The sequence below is a fragment of the Castor canadensis genome, chromosome 4, assembly GCF_047511655.1.
Source record: "Castor canadensis chromosome 4, mCasCan1.hap1v2, whole genome shotgun sequence".
NCBI lineage: Eukaryota > Metazoa > Chordata > Mammalia > Rodentia > Castoridae > Castor > Castor canadensis.
Window position 1 is genome coordinate 156,036,705 of NC_133389.1, and position 21,059 is coordinate 156,057,763.

Below are 21,059 nucleotides of genomic sequence, written 5' to 3' on the forward strand. Positions count from 1 at the left end.
ATGTTTTCCTCCCTCAAAGAAGTCCACATCTGTATTCCCGGAACCTATGATTATGGTATCTTTCATGGCAAAAAGTTTTGGTGGATGTGATTAGATTGAGGATCTTGGGATAGGAGTGAGTGCCCCGTATAATCACAGGACCCCTTGTAAGACTCAGAGTCAAAAGAGATGTGGCTGTGGAAGCAGATGCGTGTGAGCGGGGGCCACCAGCTCAGGAGTACGGGCTGTGGGGGAGCAGCCTTTGAACGCTGGAGAAAACAAGGAGACAGATTCTTCCCTGCAGCCTCCATCTAGCCTTGCCAACACCTTTGCTTTAGACTCGAGACTTCAGTTTTGGTCTTTGACCTCTGGAAGTATGAAGTAACCATTTGTGTTGTGTGTAGCCTTAGTTATGGAAATTGCATAGAGCAGCAATTACAAACTAACCCAGGAATCAAGAATGGACTGGCAGGCAAATTCTCCCTGGGGACAGTGCTGTTGTACCCAACATGGGAACTCAGTCTGTTCAGTTTTGGAGGATGGTCGACAGTTCTGTGCATATGTGGTCCTTGGCCCTGGTGGCAGGCACAGGTTGGGATGGAATGGACATGTGGGAGCCATGAGCAGGCAGATGGCATTTAGAGACCTCGGTGGGGGGTTCACCTGTGTGATTATGGTACCTTACATGGCAAAGAGGATATGGCATGAGTCATGGAAAGACAGCTTAGTAACGTCCAAACACAGGCCATGCACTGACTTATTCCCTCTCATTTCTTGCTGTTTAAATTACAGTTGTTTTCTTTTGAGTCATCAAATGACATTTCGAAAGATAATGAGAAGTTGCCACTTTGGGATGAAAGAAAGTAATATTAAGCATCCTTTTAAAAGACTAAATTTTGGGGCTGTGTAGTTACTTGCATACTTTCTTTCTAAATTATTTTTTGAAGGCTATGTCTGAGCTCATTTGACAGATTAAAACCTGTAGTTTAATTTGGGAAAATCTCTGTGGTTATAAATGAAAAGAAATCTGCTTCTTGAGTGGATTACATCTAACTGTGCAAAGAGCCAAACTTCCTTTTACTGTTTGTGTCAGTTGCTTCCTGCTGTTTTCTTTCAAGGGCTTTTTTGTTTCCATGATCTTTGAATACAAGATTAAGGAATGTAAATTCATATGGTTCTGTATATATAGAGCTGAGGTTCTTAACCGGGCTAAGTTTTGGCCCCTATAGGACTTTTGGCAATGTCTGGAGATATTTTTGGGTGTCACAACTGGGGTGGGATGCTATTGCTATTGGCATCTTTTGGGTAGAGGCCAGGGATGCTGCCAAACATAGCACAGTACAGAGGACACGCCTCCTTCCAGCTCATCAAAGAAGCAACTGGCCTAAAGTGTCGGTAGTGCTAAGGGTGAGAAACCCTGCAAGAGAACATGTAAAACTGTAAGTTAGGAAAATGGAACTGTTATCTTTTTGCCACTTAACACTGTTTCCCTCTATGGCATCTATTTGCATACTTCATCTTTTGCTGCCTTACACAACTACTAGAACATTCTTGCAGATTCTGTAATTTTTACTTTGTCGGAAACTGAGGAATTTCATTGGAATAGAAGGTAGAAAGAAAAGAGTTTGCTAGAAGTCTTCATTTAAATGGCATTTTTTTTCTGGCTAAGATAAAAGTGTTAGATTTATTATAAGTTCTATTTTTGGAAAAAAATTAATGTTCTCTAAGTAGTTTGTATTTTAGACTATGTATCAGATATTAATAATAGCATATCCTCTCTAATCTATACTGACTAAATATTGCCCTGATGAAATTATTTGCTTATCTCAGGCAATTAAAAAATCATCTGAAATAATTATAATTGAAATGACAAAGTTATTAAAATTGCTTTATTTCTTATTTTTTGGCACTATTTAAGTATTTTGAAGCATTTTGGTTAAAAAAACATTTAAGAAAAGTCTTCCTGTTATTTGCTGACTTATGGAGCAGCTCAGGAAGCAGATGTCAGAATAGAGAAGTTTGTATAAATGCTGTGGATGCTTTTCCTTCCTAGATTTTACATCGTGAGCTTTGATGACTAAATTAGTAAGAGACTGAGAAGCCTACATTATTTAGTAGGGTGTGGAATAGGATGTGGAATAGGGTATGGAATACACCCTAATGTCTGAAACTTAAGGTTAGGCCCCTGAGACTGGAGATACAGATAGTAAATTAAAATCAGTAAGTGTACACCTTTAGAGACTCCCAAAATGCAATCCATGTCAATGTATGCCTAAAATCAGTGACAGGCTTGAAATATTAAAAGCAGTAAAGATAACATAACTTTAAAATATGAACTTTCAGAAAATTAAAGGTAAACATTGTATTGTGCTTAGGAATATTATGTACATGTACGTATATATACATATATGTACATATATATACATATATATATTATGTAGATGATTTGTGATTTGTTAGAGAGCCAACATTTGTTGATCATGCTAGTATGATTTTAACATATATGTACAAGATGTATGTAAATGATACTTTTGGAGTTGAAGTTGTTTTGGATTTTTGTAGTGTGTACTGGCTAATGGATTCCATAGTGATACTTAACTGTTTTAATTGAAAATGTTGATTTTAAAACCCAATGAAGGGGCTAGTGGAGTGGTTCAAATGGTAGAGTGCTTGCCTAGCAAACATGAAACCCTGAGTTCAACCTCCAGAACCTCTAAAAGCCAGTGAATGGGTTGGTTTATACTGACTTTGGTAATTTTCTTCCGCTTAATCTTACCTTTCTCATTTAAACCCTAGCTATAGAAGACAATAAGTTTTCTGCTGAATTTACTCTCCTCCCACATTCTTTTATTGGAATGTTTTGTATCACCAATTTTCATCCATTTATTAACATATTAAGCATTTGCCTAATTATTTACATACTTTTTCATTACTTCTTAATTTACTTAATCCCTCAGTAAACATTAATAAAAGGATTTATCTTCTTTAATATCAAGGACATATGCCTTATATCTAACTGCCTACTTTAAATCTCCACTTGGATATCTAATGTACATATCAATGTAGAAGGTCTCAAACAGAGTGCTGAATTCCCACCACCACCCCTTCTTCCTATAGTCTTCCCTAGCTCAGTAAGTTGCTTGCTCCTTTTGTTTAGTCAGACCAAACATTGTAGTTTTCTGTGTTTCTTTTCTTTCATTCATAACTCCTATCAAATCTGTAAGCAATTTCCATTGATTACGTTCATTGTCTGTTCAGAATCTGACCATTATCAACTCCCAACTCTAACCCATTGTCACCTTCTGCCTGGATTATTGCAATGACCTCCAGTCTGAACCCTGTATTTTCTTCCTTGCCGCCTTTTCCCTTCAGTTCATTGTCAACATCATAGCCTTGAGTGAACATTGAAAAAAAAATGGAGACTTGAGCATTGTCACTCCTTAGCAACTTCCTGTTTCATTTAGAGTGCAAGACAAAGTTCTCACAAGGCCCTGCACAACTGGCCCTTTATTATTTCTCCATCTTTAGTGCTTATGACTCTGTGCTTGACTTGTTCCACGTGACTCAAACTGACTTTATTTCTGTTCTTTGGAATATCAGGTATGCCTTTGCCTCAGGGCTTTTGTGACTAGTTGTTCCCTCTTCCTGGAATTCTCTTTCCCCAGGCTACCACGTGACTTGCTCCTTCACTTCCCAGTCTTTGCTCAAATACCACTTCTCAAGGAGTCCTCTGACTATCCTATTTAAAATGGTCACCTTTCTGTACCACACACTCTCTAACACCCTTTGCCTCTATCTGCTTCCATTTTTTTTTACCTCTAACACTTCTTACTGTCTAACTTGCTTTAAATTTATTTATTTGTAGATAAACAGCATCCATACTGAAATGTGAATTCCAAGAGCCCAGGGCTTCTGCTTGAAATGTGGTAGGAACAAATAATTACTTATTGAATGAGTAAATTATTTCATTTTTGATATAAAAGCCAATGAGACAGTATATAATGTGAGGAAATCAATATATTCCACAGTACTATTTTTCATTACTGCACATCTTTAAGATATTTTCTGAGTTCTCATTTGAAAATTCAGATGTTTTACTAAATCTCAAACATTACATGGACATTGAGTGCTATCATTTGCTTATTAAAATAGGTAAAACATTCAGTATGAGGGTCAATATTCTACATATTAATTTTAAGAATTGGGTAAATATCAGTCATGAGATCACATGGATATTAACTTTTCCATACTTAACTTCGGGTAAAGTATATGTGCTGAACCTGATATGTATTTTAAGTAAAATTGTGAAATAGGACAATTTGAGCCTCTGTGGCCAGAAACAAGCCTCAATATTGTTATTTAGAAAGTCTAATGCCACCTGCATTTTTGTAAGATGGAGAAATCTATTTTTGGCATGATCTCTAGTTTGAAAGTTACTTTTTCCATGCAAAAGGACAGAGTGCAATCCATCATGATCATAGATAAGGTCAGGATTAAAAGCAAAGAACAGAGCCAGACATAGCTAAGGAGGAGAGAACATAAAACTCTTTTGAATCCATAGCTGTGGGTCCCTGTGGACAAAAGGAGGCTCCATCCCAGTATTGCACAACTTTTAATGTGCATCTTGCAGAGGGTGGTCAAGGAAAGTGAAGACCTCATGGGAATATCAGTGTCATCCAGGCTTCTGTTTAGAATGAACTTTGAGCAATTATATAAGCAGAGCTTGAAAGATTCCTGCAAATAGAAATAATAGCTCTGGTATAGAAAATCACTGGATAGGAGTGAAGAAGACAGAAGTGGTGTGACTCACCAGTGAGGATCAGTAGAATCAAGGTATTTCAAGAAAAGAGAGGTCCATCCTGGTCAGGTCTGCTCATCCTCCCTTAGATACATTTTCAGTGTTTTCTTAGAGAAAACTGAAAACTAATATTTGAATCTACTCTTTATCATTTATGGTTGCCTAAATGTAACAATGCTTAAGTGAACTGTATAATTACTGGACCATAATTCTTATTTTATATTTCAGACTCTTTCATTCTTAACTAATCAATATGTGGTCATCATAAAAACTCAACTTAAAGAACTTTCTTTTGCCCTGGTGAAATATTTAAATTGAAATGAGTCCATTGGGATGTTGTAGCCAACATTCTTAGGACAAGAGTAGCAGACCAGGTCCTCATGGAGTGCTGTCATAAAGTAGCTTTTTTCTTTTGGGATACTATTAACATTATATAATCAAGTTAAAAAAATGTTGGGTAGTGAGTCACAGTCATTAAGCAGGGAGCTTGATGTCTTTTGCTTTCCAAAACTTAAACCCTACTCTCTTCTTTTATTTAAATTATCTAGTGGGTGTTCAATCATTATGGCTAGGAAGACAGAATATGTTCTTGCTTTATGACAAAAGTGTTAGCAGAGAAAAGCCGTCCTTGGAGTTGTGCAGTTTAGTAATGTAGGAATTGATAAGGAGAACAAACAAGGTGAATCACACCTCAGCTACTAGACTAATGCATCAAATTAAATATTACTATTCAGGAAGGCAGCAGAAAGAAACTGCTTCCATGGTTACTGTTGTCATCGTTGTATTCTTACTTGCCTTTCAGAAAATATAAGAAAGCTAAAGAATACACCTGTGGTGATACTTTAATGCTTTACTCATTTTCATACAGAAAGTGCATCAAAGGCTTGTGACTTGGTCTCTTTTGTTATCTTTGTCAGTTTAATATTCAGAAAAGTTTAATTACCGAAGGTAAATGTATAGAAGCCATTTAATGTAATTGTCCAAAGATGCTTTGCCCTAGTAAGTGTATTGCTATAGACTCCTTCAGGGTTGCTGTGTAATCACTTAGTTTGTCTCACCGTTCACCATGGTATCAGATGTAATTTCTCTTCTTTGGCTTCTCTCATTTGGTTCTTCTTTAAAATAAAAAAAAATTAAAGTAAATTTTTAGAAGAGTTAACTCATGCTTTATTTAGTGGAATATTGGTTTGGATAATCAATGTCTGTTGTTCTTCTTTCACTTTTGTCTGTATCAGTGTTTAATAAGAGTACCCCAGGTTGAGGGGAGGTAAGAAAAGGGAAGGAGATACAATTGAAATCTCTCTAAAGATGGTTAATTTAGGAAAAAGTTCTTGAAGGTTTGTCAGAAGTTTCCCAAATCCATAAATCCATGCTTTCCTTTTTCTGTATCATCAGATTCAGTAATTGAATATTGGCTACATTTCTTTTAGAGTCTGAGTTCCATCTTTCTTGGCTAGGGTGGCAAAGACAACAAAGTCAAACAATGACCTGCTTCATTTATTGGGAGATGCTGAACTGTGTCTTGAGAGTGGAGTGTTCTTTGCTGATGTTTTGGTCTTGTTTCTATAATATCCTCCAAAAGACATGATTCCACATTCTTAGTTTAAGGCTAAAAGGTAGGTTGGTTAACAAAATACATTAGCATTTTTTGGTGTGTATGCATTCACACCACTTACTGATTTCATGAAATGCTTATTTTGTGATAAACTGTCAGGTTTAATTCTCACCACAATCTCAATTGCAGTTTAACACTCCAGAATGGAAGGCATTCTGTGTTTTACTTTAAAAGCATGTTTCTGATGCATCTATTTATTAGCAAACACTTAGAAACACTTTGTAATTTTATCCTATTAAATCAGTCCTTGAGCTGTCTGAATTCTACTCATCTTTACATGCTGAGACATACTCCTCTATAACCTGTTAGTTTTCTTCAGCCCCAAGAATTCTCCCTCCTTAAATTCAAATGTACTTGTTGCTCATAGTCCAAATTTAATAATTAATTATGCTTAAATTATATGCAGCATCATTATAAATAACAACTATTGTTATTTAATTAGTTCATTGTATTTTTCACTCTTTGTGGTTTCTCATTTCATTTACAAGCTTTTTGATATGAATCCCAACTCTTCTATATCTTTAGATGTAAAGATAGCACACAGTAGCTCACACTAGGTAGGTATTCATTGCAAGTTTGTTAAAGGTTAGCCCATAATACTGTGAGTTGGAACATGCTAGAAGAAAGCATGATGATAGTCTCTTCCATGAACCACCTATTTAAGTGCAACTTGGCAAGATTGTTCAGAAAATTACCTTAATTTGCAAAACTGCCTTCATGTAATGTTTGCAGCTGCTTTGCTTCTTCAGGAAAATGATTCATAGACACAACAGCTTGAGCAAGGTCTAAGCATAATGTGTGGTGGTAGTTAGTAATAGAAACAGCATTTGCAAATTCTGCAGAGAATAAATAAAAAAATTGGAAAATTTACTACAAGGCAGCTGGCTATCCTAGGAAAGAACCCTGAGTGAGCTGACTGATAGCCTTTCCAAAATGTTAATATGTTCACCTGCCCCCCCCCCTTCTACTTTGCCCTTTCAGTGTCACCAACCTTTTCTAGCACTATTTTGGTTACATTATCATGTTGTTTAATTCTCACATATCCTGGTGGTAAGCTAGTGTATTCTTTATATTTTAATAAGTAGAAAACATTGAAACTTGGAGGTTTAAGGATTTTTGGGGGATAAACTTTGCACTTCTCATTGAGCTGAAGCTAACACCTCAGACTTCTTTGATGTATGACCTTGGACAAAAACATCGCTTAACCTTTCTGTGCCTTTAAAAAATGTTTTTCTCCTATGAAAGGGTAATAAAAATGTCTAATATCAACTTCATGAGGTACTGTACCATTCTGGGTAGACATGACAGTGCTTTGAGATTATTAAAACATAATAAACATGAGGTGGTATTATTTTTATTATAATGCAAGTCTGTGTAATCACAACATGCTAACTTTCAATAAGGGATGAGAACCAGATGGCAATTAAAAATGCCGTACTGGTATTTTCTTTAGGACTTTAAATTTCTGAGATATAGTCACATATTTTGATTTTTACATGATATTCAGGAAAGATTCACAAGCTGGACTTTTATTCTTCTGCAGCATCAGAACAAACCCTGATAGTCAGCTATAGAAAAGCCTCTGTGATCTAAAGTGATTTATTTTCCTTAAACTTATGTCAACTTAAACTTGATAGTTTATTGATATTTAGTTATTTGGGTTACTGGATTCTGTATCTCCTGCTTTTATATGAAAAGGAAAACATACTGAACCGCCAAATTGGCCAAAGACTTCCCAGGGAAGTGTCTTCTGACCTCAACCACTCAACCTGTTATAAGGCGCTCCTTCTAGTCTCTGACTAGATGATTCTTCTCTGTTCTCTTGAGTGAGTTGGTGAATTTCCAAATCTGTTTCTCTGAAACATCAGAAAATGTCCTGAATCTCAAAAGAAGGTGGTGTTTGAGATCCTGTGAACTTTTCCCACTTTATTTGAAGAAATGGAATCAAAACTCCTGAAGGGTCTATGGGAAAACCATGAGCAAAGGAAAGAGCCATATGTGTACAAGATAAAGAGAAAATATGCTCTGAAAAGGTTATAGTTTACACACATCTTGCATGCACTCAACATTTTATTAACCACATAAAACAAAACAGTGTTATCATAGTGAGGAGAAACATAAAAAGCAGGAAGATTGCCTGCAGCCCCATTAATAATAGCTCTTTGGTTGTCTTACTTTTCCCATGATTTCTTGAGTAGAGAAGACAGTTTAGTTAATCCAGACTTCTAACTCTAATGGTCACATTTTGCCATCTTCAGCACTCTCTTTCCTAGAAGCCCAGGTCCACAGCTCCCTTCTTTAGGAAGCAGAGCTAGAATCATTTCTGGACTTGCTGGGTCCTGCTTGATTCCCTTTAGGGCTTCTTCCCTCCATGTGTAAAGGATTTTTGTGCCTTAGTGATATGCCATTCTGAACACGTTTGCTTTATTATGTGATTGAATGTCTCCCTAAGTAAGTGGAATATATTTAAGAATAGAAAAACTACTTCAAATTTTCTTCTGCTTCCCAAACCATGTATGGTGTAGAGCACACAAAAATAAAGGAAGTGGTACTTGATAGTGTAGATATTCTAATCTCCAGGTTGCTGAATTTCTCCTGAATTATGAGATTCAGTCTCATGATACTGTTTGAATTCTGGAGAAGAGTAGACTTTCCATTTACCATTTTCAGTTTCAGCAACAGGCACCCTCTAAGAATTTACAATCCTTGCCAAGTGGTAAGGAATAGTGTGTGAAGTATAGTTGCACAAAACATGCAATGATCAAAATGCCTACTTTTAATTTTTATAAGTAGATACAGTTATTTTTCTCTTGTTTTTATGTCTGTATTAACTATTCTGGAATATAAGCCTTAAGAAAGTGTAACTGTGTCTCTTCATCTTATGTACTGTACCTTATGTGAAGTTGAGTGTATATGGCTATTTAGTCTCATAGCATTGCATGATGATAAGACTCAAAGCAAGCCTCAGCTGAAGAAGCAGGCTTCTACAGTTACTTAACATGGTACCATTAGGTGCCATCAACTAGAAGGAAAAAACAGGAAAACAAGAGCACACTGCGAAGATGTGTGAATTGTTCTTCAGCGAAGGACACTTGTGTATATAATTGAACTTAATTGTTTTTGTTTATAGAGCTCCTGTAATTTCCCTGGGCCAGATTCTGAGTCAAAAGAAAAATACTAAAGTGCTGAGGCAACAGCTGTTCCCATTCCTTCAGGGTGGTGATTCTGAGCCCAGTGATGTGCTCATTCTCGTTGTGAAGTGATGCTTTCTGGCTATAAAACCCTGTGCTCTTCCCCAGTGCTATTACAGTGAATGTCCTTATAAAAACAAGACTGTTTGGCAGACATTCTAAAGGAGAAAATAGCTATGACCTCATGTATGGTTCATGAACTCTTCTCTGAAGTATTCCTATGATCTGATTTTGTGTTGCCGAACATATTTTTAAACCTCACCATACAGTTTCTTCTTTATTAAAGAAGAGCAATACTGTTGGTAGCCTCTGTGTTTTCAGTAATTCTTGTTAGCTTGTTAACCCTAAAGTCATATTAGATCAACCACTGGTTTTATACTATTAAAACTTAGTTTGTATCTCAGCCATTCTTTTACTATTTTACCATTTGGAAGAGGTGGGTTAACATTATATAAAATCAACCTGTGTATCTATTCACTCAACAGTGTAATTTATGAAACAATAATGGTAAAGACTCACTTTATTTAATTTAAAAACATATCTAAAAATATTGACATATTTAAACACATTTAAAAATAATTAAAAATAAATTGACCTTTATAAAAATTATATCATTTGGTTAAAGAAAGAGTGATAAGTTGAAATGCGATAATACAGAGTCTAAAAGTTAAAAGCTATTTTAATTGTGTCAAGGGCAAGAGAGAAGAAACAGAATAATTGGGAAGAAGCCCTTCTGAGGCATAGGTTTTAGTATAGGAAGAGTAATAGAGGAATGAATAGGAAAGATTTTAGGATCCAAAGCTGAAAAACCTTGCCTTATACAAATTATCCATCCATAGAAGTATCTGTATAAAAATTAATACTTCAAGATGTGAAATGAATTTACATTAAAGACTGTGTGATATTTGTCATGGATAGATAGAGGTTCTGCTGCAGATGGCAAGACCACTCTTGACAAGATAGGTTCTTCTTTCTCTTTCATGCAGGTGTCTGGATTCAGTAACCCAGGACAAAAATGGTGACCTTGTTCCGCATGGTGGTTTGAATTTGGCCTGGCATCCCATGTGTAAGGGATTCAGGATCCTCTCATTGTTTTATATTTAAAATTTAATTGTGTTAATTGCCTTTTAAGTTTTATTTATTGATTTTATTGAGTGACAGCACAGTGGTGCTTGACTGGAAGTAGAAGTGTTTTATGGATTTGGTAGTGCTTTGTGGGTTTGGCATAGTAAAATCATCTTGATGTTACATATTTGGTGAATAATTTGAAAGTTTAGATAGTTTGGGGAAGGTCATTAAATCTAAAACTTTGCAAGATTCCTGTGATATGTGTTGTGGAGCTCACCATCCAAGGGATGGATGGAATCAAGCACATTACACTAGACAGAGGAACCAGTAAAAAACTAAGGCTCGGAGGAGCAAGAGTTCATTCCCAGAGTGTATGTGAAGGAGGCCTTCAAGGAAGATAATGCAGTTGTGATGCCTTTGAAGGATGGGAGTGTTTTAATAATTAAAAATGGAGGGGAAGGCAAAGAGGAGTAAGGAGTGGAAATGAGGGGAGGTGGGACTAGAAAGTACTGTGAGGGGGATTCCTGGTGTGTTCATGTTGGTGTCCAGTTACTGTGCAGATCATGTGGAACTTTCATTGTCTTAAAGCAAGTTGAAGCAAGGACATTTGTGAGTCAAGGGGTGTAGATATTGCATTTATTCTTGTCTTTTATTCCCCCTCTGATAGGATGACAAAGGAAAGTTTTATCTTGGATACTACTTTGGCAAAACTTCTTTGATTTGCTAATGTACATTATTCAAAATGCTTGTTTGAGCTATACTAATCTTGAACACCTGTAAATATGATTCTGGCTTAGATAGAATTATCCTTGTGTTTCCAATTAAGGCATCATAATGACAGTATTTGTAGATGTGTGACTTTTAAAGAGGAGCATAAACTCTCACTGATGCCAAAGGGCTTTTGGAGGTCAGAGGAGGCTGTGTCCTTCCACTTTACTGTCACATTCTGCCGGCACGTCATTTGGACAAAGTTCCAGAAAAAGTTGCAATTCCTGCTGAAGAGCAGATTGCTGACATGATTTTCATTTAGGTGTACAGAAAAATTGGCTAGCTTTGTGCGTAAAATAGGCTGAAGTCAAGCTTATTTAGTTAAGAGTTTTATGTATTTTATCATAGTCACTTTGGAAGTCCAGCAGACTGTGCTTTTGATTTTTATCTTAAAGGATTCATTTCAAAGTATTGGTTGTCTTTTATTAGTTTTTTTGCTGCTCCAGTGTCTAGATCTTCCCAGCAAAGCCATGACAGCACACTTAGTCTTTTAAAGAAATAGATTTATACATAAAGGTATATAAAGGAGCAGATTGATACATAAAAATGATGAGCCTGTTAAATAACTTTTCTTAATTTTTAAATTTTTTTGGTGGTACTGGGTTTGAACTCAGGGTCTTATACTTGCTAGGTATGCACTGTACCACTTGAGCCATGCCTCAGCCCATTTTCCCCTTATTTTTCAGATAGGGTCTCATGCCTTCTGCCCAGCCAGCCTAAAACTGTGATTCTTCTATCTCTGCTTCTTGTATAGCTGGAATTACAGGCATTAACCACCATACCAAATCTATTCCTGATAAGAATATAATCAGTTTTGGAGATAAGAAAGTAAGTTAAGATTCCTTCTGTCTTTTTGCATCTATAGGCTGTTCACCTGGCCCAGGCAAGCTTCCAGATTGAAGCCTTTGGTTCCAAATTCATTCTTGACCTCATACTGAACAAGTAAGTATACAGTCATAATCCTCTTGAGAATCAGGTACAGTAAAACTTCACTTCTGAGAAACTGCTTTAGTCAAAATAATGGCTATTATTGAAGCAACTGTTATTTTCTAGCTGATTATATGTCATAGAGCACTTAAAGAAAAATATGAAAGTCCGAATAGTGAATTCTGCCTTTATTTCCTTTTCCTGAAAGAAGACATTTAACATACTAAATATCTCAACTATAGAACATACATATTGTGATATTAAATGGAATAAATATTTGAAGTAATGGTAGGTAATTAAATGTTAACTATAATCATCACTATATATATAAGAAGCATGACAAATTACTGATTGAAGTATAATTAGAATTGGTCTAAAGATTTCTTCCATTTTACCTTTTATAGTGAAGTTCTCATGACTTCTTGTAGGAAGAAGGATTTTTTGAGAAGGTTCTTTGCTTCATAATTTGCTCTAATATGGATTCTTAGAAGTTTAGTACTGATGAAAATTTACTCATTGTCTCTGTGCATGTGTTTATGTTGGTATTTAAATGATTTTCTTCAGCTGTACAGATGTTTTTGTACAAAGTGTGAAAAAGAGATGTTGCTTTAATCAGGGCGAAGAGCCCAAGAAGAGCTAGCATTGAGACTTCCTTTGGTGAAAGAGATTTCCTGTATGGTTTTCTTTAGTTACAGAGGACTTTAGATAGTATTTTCAGCTGTCATCAGTATTTTGACCAGGACTGCATCTTTGCAAGAAAAAAATACCACTTAATGCTATCAGACACTATAGTGTAGGTGACCGCAGCCAATATCTGAAGAACTGCAAAGGACTATATAGAGCAACTATTAAATTTCTCATATGCCAAATTCTGTGAGCTCTGCAGAAAAAAAATGCAGAGTCAGCTTGGGTGCTTCTTACTCAAGTATTATTGCAGCTTTAAGTCAGAATGAGTCAGCAGAACTCAGAATTTCTGTGTTAAAGATATTTCAGGTTTTTCTCTTTGGTTGAGTTCTGTTTGGCCATGCTGTGTCAGCAGTATGCCTGTTTAAGAGATTGTTTTGCCAAATCAGAGATTATGTTGAGTAGCAAGATATAGTTAATTTTAGTCTTGTATTCTGTACTGTAGTAAAGACCGTTATTCTAGGACCAGCATGGTGATAGCAACCAACATTGCTATGTATGCTGAATATTAAAATATCATGGCCACCACAGAGCCTCTGAATCAAATAGTAAATGACTGAGAAAGGATCATATGGAATGTCCAGGGTACTTAGAGTTGTAGAAACATGCCAGAAATTATCACATTTAACATATAAAAGAATTAAGTGAATAGTCCCTGCCTTGAAAAATTTAGAGTCCAATTGGGGAAGGTTAATATGTAAATACTACTTTAGAAGAATGTGAAATGTGTCATGCTAGATGTTAACATGGAATGTTCCGGTAGTGTAATCGGACACATTGGGCTTGCCCCTTGGTGAGTGCAACAGTCAGTAAGCACCACCAGGAGATAAAAGAGGGAAGAAAGGTTTACTACTTGCAGCAAGTAAGAGGGGCACTTAGAGATAACCCCACAGCAGTGTCCCCTTGAACACCAGGGGCAAGGGGATCTTGTTGGTAAAACTCATCCATACTCATGTTGGAAAGTCATCAGATTTGTCCTCACAATAGAAGTGGGCACATTCTTGAGCATGCTCAGTTTGAGATCATGGTTCTGCATAAATTGCAAATACAAACACCCCTCTGCAGAGAATTTAGCATTATAATGATATTATAATAGGCAAAGTTTACTTAAGGTCATCTGGAAGCATGACTCAGCATTTTGGCTGGCTTAAACCAGTTCTTTGTGGTTTTCCTCTGGAGGGCCTTAAGTGAAACAATAACAGCAAAAGACATCTTGAAGGGATGTTAGGAGTCATTTTAAGGGTCAATAGCTTCTTCCTTTGTAAATACCAAAAAGTTCTTGCCTAGCAGCTAACAGTTGTACTGAGGGGCAACTCTTTAGGCTGGAGGATTGTGAAAGGGCATCTGGGAAAAGGTGACACTTGAGCCAAATCTTGGAGGACAGGGGCTAGTCAGGAAGACAAGTGTAGGGGAATGGGAGGGAGAAGGGGAAGACAGCGAAGGACATTCTAGGTATGTGAGACACTGGGTGCGAAGGAGGCAGGAAGGTGGCATGTGATGGTAACATCAGCCTTTTGTTGAACTTCGTTGTTAATAACAAGAGCTGATTCAGCAGAGCTAAGCCTGCTGAATGAGGGACAGCTCATCTTATTATGGACCAGTCCAGAACCTCATCCAATGGAAAAAGAATTGTCCAGGGGACAAGTGTTGGGGACAAAAAAATTTTAGTCAGTGGCTAAAGAATGGAGAAGAGAGAGCTTTGCTCACAAATAAGACTCAACTCCAAGGAGTTGAGGGGTTATGGATATAAAATAGGAATAATGAGGGAGAGGGAGAGTGGCTAATAAAGGGGAAGAATATTCCAGGAACTGGATGCTACCTCTTTTTTGCTCCTTTCATGGTTGGTATTTCTGGTCACAGTGGTCGGTGTCTTTAGTCTTGAAGGGAGAAGAGACTATGCAAGTTTTGGTCAAGTTAACCCTATATTACAGTTCTGGTCAAAACATTTCTCATTGATCAACATGTCTGCATGCAGAGCTGAGTAGAATCTAACCCAGAGGATAAGGCAGGAAAGGAGACAGACAAAATATGAAGGTAGAGATGGCAAGCCATGATGAAATAGAGATAACAACATGGAACATGTTGTTCCAGTCATCCTGTCAGACATCTGCAGGCTCAAGTGAAGAGGTAGTATTTTCAGCAAAAGTGGTCTTCATGTTCCTTGAAAAGTGACCTAGGCAACCATTGTTGTTATAACTCACCGTCCAGCAAAGTTAGTGGGAAACTAAGAATGTGTAGACTAGCTCCTCCTCAATTAGTGATTTTTAAGTCAACAAAGAGCAGGTAAAGCTAGAGGATTTATTTAGGTTTTTCTTTGGTAATAAACTCATGGACGATCTGATATTTCATGCTCAGGTGCTTGGCCATTACACCCTAGGTTGTAAACCTAGGGAGTAATAAACAGACGTCTTGTCTCATGAAGTACTAAGAGTCATGGAGAGGGAATACTTTCAAGAAATCTTCATTTAGTAAAAATCACTAGGATTGGTTTGATGTGGATGACAAGGCAGAAAAAAGAGTTAAAGCCAAAAGAGGTGCCTTGATTGGACTGCAGGATGCAAGGTGGTATCTGGCTAAAGCAGGCAGTACAAGGGAATAAACGGGTAAAGGTAAAGTGAAATCAGAATAGACATAATAGATTTGAGGGACTTTGGAACCAACCTGGGTTCATGTCTAGGGTGTAGTTGGATAAACCCACGGGGGGGAGAGGTGAGAGCTAGAGAGAGTAGACTGGGAGTCATTTCCATATAAATATTAATGAGAAATGTGTCTTTAAGTGAGATTACTCAGGGAGGGGAGGTAGAATAAGGAGAGCATAAGCTGGGAAGACAGGTTAAGAGATGAGGAGAGGAAGAGGAACCCATGAAGGAGATTGAGAATCAGTGATTGGGAATTAGGAGGAGAATTGGGGGAATGATTGAGAGTTTCAAAATAAAAATGCGTGATTTATAGCCTCACATGTAGTAGAACGATCTAGTAAGTTAAGGAGTAGTAATTGCCCTTTGGATTTTCCATGGAGTTGTCACTGGTGATCTGAAGGCAGCAATTTCATTGAAGCTCTGCAGGCAGAGCCAGGTTACAATGAGCTGTGAGTGTTTGAGAGGAGATGAGTTGGAGGCACCAGTACCCATGGAGGAGGTTTGGCAAGAAGAAAAGAGCTAGAAAAAGACATGGGGGGGGGTCAAGACAGGGATTTTTAGTGATGATGTGGCAAGTTAATAGACTGAGAAATTTAGCTGACAAGAGTCAGAGGTTAAGAATGCAGAAGAGAGAAGAGATAATCTGTATAGGTGTTCATATAGCATTTTTTTTTTTGATAGGACTGAAGTTTGAATTCAGGGCTTCATGCTTGCAAAGCAGGTGCTCTACCACTTGACCTATACCTCCAGTCCATTTTGCTGTGGTTATTTTTAGAGATTGGGGTCTTTCCAGCTATTTTCTCCAGCTGTCCTTGAACCTCGAATTTCCGGATCTTAGCCTTCCAGGTAGCTAGGATTACAGGTGAGAGCCACTGATACCTGGCTCCATTCTTACATTGACTTGAAAATATACTTGTGATTCATTTGGTACTTCTTCTGTTGTTCCCCTGCTGTTTACTGAGTCACTCAAAAAAAAGTGACAAGACTTGTAGATCATTGAATATTTGCATGAATATTTTGCATACTTGCAACCACCCAATAGGCTCCAAGGCCACCAGACCTTGGGGAGGTTTCCTGCATGCTTTCTTTTTTCTTTGGAGTGAAATATATCCCTGCACTCCTTCCGACCTCTGCCTGGTGCAGAGATGGAAGAATTCTCAGAATGCACCAAAGTGTAAAACCTTCCAGGTTAAGAAGGCAGCAACCTGTTCTTAGGAGAACATTACTCCAGTGAGAGAAGGTGGGGATCTTACAGTTCTCTTTTGTTCTTCGTCAGTGTTCCGAGAGATGTAACCTCATACTGGAAGTGGACCTGGAACTTGGAGAGTAATGACTTTGCTTTGTTAGGAACCAAGTGAGCTGAGGGAAATGACTCATACTGGAAGAGATGGGGGCAATGATAAGAGCCGAACTGGGCCAGTAGGCATCTCAGGAAACTCAGGGTAGCATCCCCACTTCAGTAGTATACAGACCTCACCTGCAACACTCTCCTATGCGTAGAGCATTACATTGACTTAATGTAACGTGCTGTTCTCCTTGCCCCAGGGTTGAGGTACATAATGATAGACTGTGAGGAGAATTTGCATGGTGGGCCAGTGCCAGGATCCAGATGATTGCAGGGGTCTCAGTGTCTCTGCAGGGACAAGGATGGCCCAAATGAAGGCCTAAATTAGAATAAAGGCAGGGTAAAAAGGTTGGCATGAAGCATCCACTAAGGTAGTTCTGGATTTACAAGAAGATCTTTGTTTTAATTTTCTGGGAATCAGAGGTGTTTGATTTAAGATGAATATCTAGAAAATGCCAATTTATAGAAATACAGGCTCACAGTTATTAAAAGTAGTTCATGTAGTGCTTTTGAAAGAAGAAAACAGCCACTGATGTAGTCAGTTAGGTTAAATAAAGAACTCGACTTTCATGCTGATTGCTACGGTTAATTCATTCTTCATTCAGTCAACGAACGTTATTGAGCATATAGTTTATGTTGCTGACCAACACGGGGAATTCAGAGCTGTGTGAAAGAGTTTTTCCTCTCCAAGAAGCCATGCATGTTAGTCAACTTCTTGTCACTGTGACAAAATACCTGGGATAAACAATTTAAGGGAGGAAAGATTTGTTCTGGCTCACAGTTTCAGAGGTTTCAGTCTGGTTGGCTTGCTCCATTGCTTTTAGGCCTCTGACAAGGTTGAGACATCATGGCAGAAGGGCATGGCAGATGAAAGCCTTCCCAGGAAGGAGGTGGGAGAGAGGCGGGGAGAAAGAGGGAGGGACAGAAAGGAGAAAGAGTAAGGGAGCTGGGGAAGGGGAGGAGGGAGAGTGTTCTGAGACAAGATAGAGCCTTCAGAGGTATGCTCCCAGTGACTTTAGGCCCCACCTCCTAACGGCCCATTCAGTATGAACTCATCCATGGATTAATCCGTTGTCAGTGCTGCCATGATCCAGTCATCTCTCAATAGCTCCACTAGCTGGGGACCAAACCCCTAACATGTGAGCCTTTTTGGGGGGCACTTTATATTCCAGCCATGGTAGAGAAATGGATTAAGATGGGTACAAATAACATTAAAAGATAACGAATGTGACTTGTGAGACCTGGGGTTGCTGGTCAGCCTGCGGTCTGGGCTTTAGTCTGAAGAATTTAGAATAACTAATGTGTATAATCTCCATTTAGGATTCTGTGTCTTTCAGTGCTGCTATTTGTTACATGCTTTCTTTCCTACGTTTAAGAGGTCTCCTGCAGGAAGCATTTCTACTACAATAATAGTGCTGGTTATGGGCCCCTTGCCCATATTCTCTTGTTAAACTCCTTTAGTAATCTATGAGGGAGGTGAGTTTATCCCCATTTTACTGCTCAGCAGACTGAGGCCTGGTAGACTCAGTCTCGTGCTGGGATTCCAGCCTGTGCTCACTGCCTGCACTGGGCTGTTGTGGTCATAGCATTGGATGTCAATTTACTAGTGAACGGGGCGTGGTTCTCATGATGGCACGTCTGTTCATGGTAAGTGAGAAAAAAAAAATGGAACAATTTTGGTCAACTTTTAACAATATAAATAAAATGCATAAGGCCTCAGTAGTATTTAAAATAACTCTGTGTTTTGAGTAGGACCATCTGTTACGGGCAGAACTGGTCTCTTCTCCAAATTAACATGTTGTAGTTTTAATTAAACTTCAGCACTACATAACGTAACTATGTTGGGGATAAAAAGAGGTAATTAAGTTAAAGTTGAAGTCTTTAGAACAGGCTAAAATTCAACATGAGTAGTGTCCTCATAAGAAGAGAAAATTTAAACACAGTTATGCATGTGTGCGGAGGACAGACCACACGATGACACAGTGAGAAGATGCTACCTGGAGGTTGATAAGAGGACCTCAGAATGGAAGCAGCTCTGCTAACACCTTGATCTTAGACTTCTGAAACTGTGAGGAAATACATTTTTGTTGTTTAAGGCTCTAGTTCCTGGTACTTTGTTATGGCATCTTCAGCAAACAAACACAGCATCCTGATCCATTGCAGTGAGATAGTTAGCATTAAGTGTTGCTTGTTAGTGAGCTGATCCTCCTACTGTAATTTCCAAGTCTTTTATGAGGGATTGTGGTCTCTTTGCATTTACTCTAGGAAGGTTGGAACTGTTTTGGTAGTTTTGAGAAAAGTTTCTGTGATAATAAGGAATCTTAAGAGACAGAGCTTCTCAAAGTCACTGGAATTACTGACTGCCCCTGTGCTGCGTGCAATAGGATGTCAGTGAACACTGAATGTTCATGGGTAAGCTTTCCACTGCTGGTAGGAGTGAGTTGCAGTGGGATTTTTATCTCCTACAGGCATCCTTTCCTGTCTAGTTCTGAACATTCTGATTCTAGAAACCTAGGTAGCTCTTATTTTTGACATGTTTTCCCTAATCAGGCAAGCACTTATCAAATCTCCCCTTGGGCATTTCTTGCTGAAGAGTTAAATACATGTTGGATACTTTGGATATTACCATAATCATTTACTTTTGATGACTTATTGTTGTGTTGGTAGATCAGATTCAGATAGTTTTGAAAAAAGTTAAAGTAAATATGGCCTAAATTTTAATAGGTTCTAGTTCTATTTTCTTAAGATATATATCTCACCTACTTTCAAAAACAGTTTCAGAACAGCTTTCACAATTAAAGATAATAATAACAGGAACATAAAAAAGCAAAAATAAAGCTACAACAAAGCCATGATATATATATATATTTTTTTATTGTTGCTGTGGACTGAACTCAGGACATGCACATGTAAGGCAAGTGTTCTACCACAAGGCTATGTCCCCCAGCCTATATATTGATAGCATAACTTGGGTGGTGAAGGGCACTGGATGTTTGCCTTCTACCTATAGTGAGAGGCTTTCTCACTCCCAACTCTTCTTGTCTATTGACAATAACTATTATGGGTGAGTGGGATGCAGGGGGATAGACATCAGGCTGGAGAAATTGGGGAGGGGAGTGCAATAGGAACTGGAATGAGATTTTCTAGGTTTCTGGATATGAGAAGACCGTGATGGTTCAGAAAGAGTGGTGACAGCCTTTAGTACCAAGGAAAAAAAAATATGGCTGCTAAGAATTTCTAGCAGAATCAAAAGAATCTAATTGTCAGTGGAGTCATAGTTCACTGTTTGTCTAATACAGGATATAAAAGACATATTTAGTGAATTGAGACTATTTCTTGTTCCTTTTCCTTTTTTTTTTTTTTTTTGGTGGCACTGGGGTTTGAACTCAAGTCCTCATGCTTGCTATGCAGATGCTCTACCACTTGAACCACTCAGCCAGCCAAGACTATTTCTTGACTGATGGATAAAGGAAGACCCTGTGTAGGTATCCACCCTAAAGCAACATGTGGACAAATAAAACCCAAACTTGATTAATTTTTCAGAACATTTCTTGGTCTTTTGAAGACAAAGTAATGTATAAAAATTCTAGCAGAATTTAATCATGAGAAAAAATGCAAAGCATAGAGGATTAGATGTGACTAGGCATTTGAGATGAGTTAATTATGGTAGTTACTGAATTAGATCTTTTCTGACAAATGAGAATGTCAGTATCTTAGGTTGTATAATTATCTGATAAAAGAAGTTTATCTGTTTGGCTATATAAATGTTTTCCTGCAAAGGAGGAATTTATCCCTTTGACCCTGATACACAGTAGGACATTCAATAGCAAAATGCCTAATGTGTATCACCATGGTTTTGCAAATGACCAGACATAATACTTTAATGGACTTCTCATACTGACCCTCTGTCTCAGTCAAGTGCATGAAGTTATTTCTAACCTCAGTGAAGTAATCAATAGATATCCATTGATGGAAACCTTTTATGAACCATTCTAAGTACTTTTATTTCACAAATGTTTACTGAGTCCCTGGTAAATGCCAGGTA

General features: G+C 37.8%; 1 protein-coding gene across 4 annotated transcripts in view; it reads left to right on the forward strand.

Moving 5' to 3' along the window:
• Positions 1 to 21,059, forward strand: part of Adam23 (ADAM metallopeptidase domain 23) — a 164,044-nt gene that overhangs the window by 19,761 nt on the left and 123,224 nt on the right. For all 4 annotated transcript variants that reach the window (XM_074071556.1, XM_074071558.1, XM_074071559.1 and 1 more), the window contains exon 3: positions 12,285 to 12,361. In XM_074071556.1, coding sequence (XP_073927657.1) covers positions 12,285 to 12,361 — 77 coding nt within the window. The remainder of the gene's footprint in view (positions 1 to 12,284; positions 12,362 to 21,059) is intronic.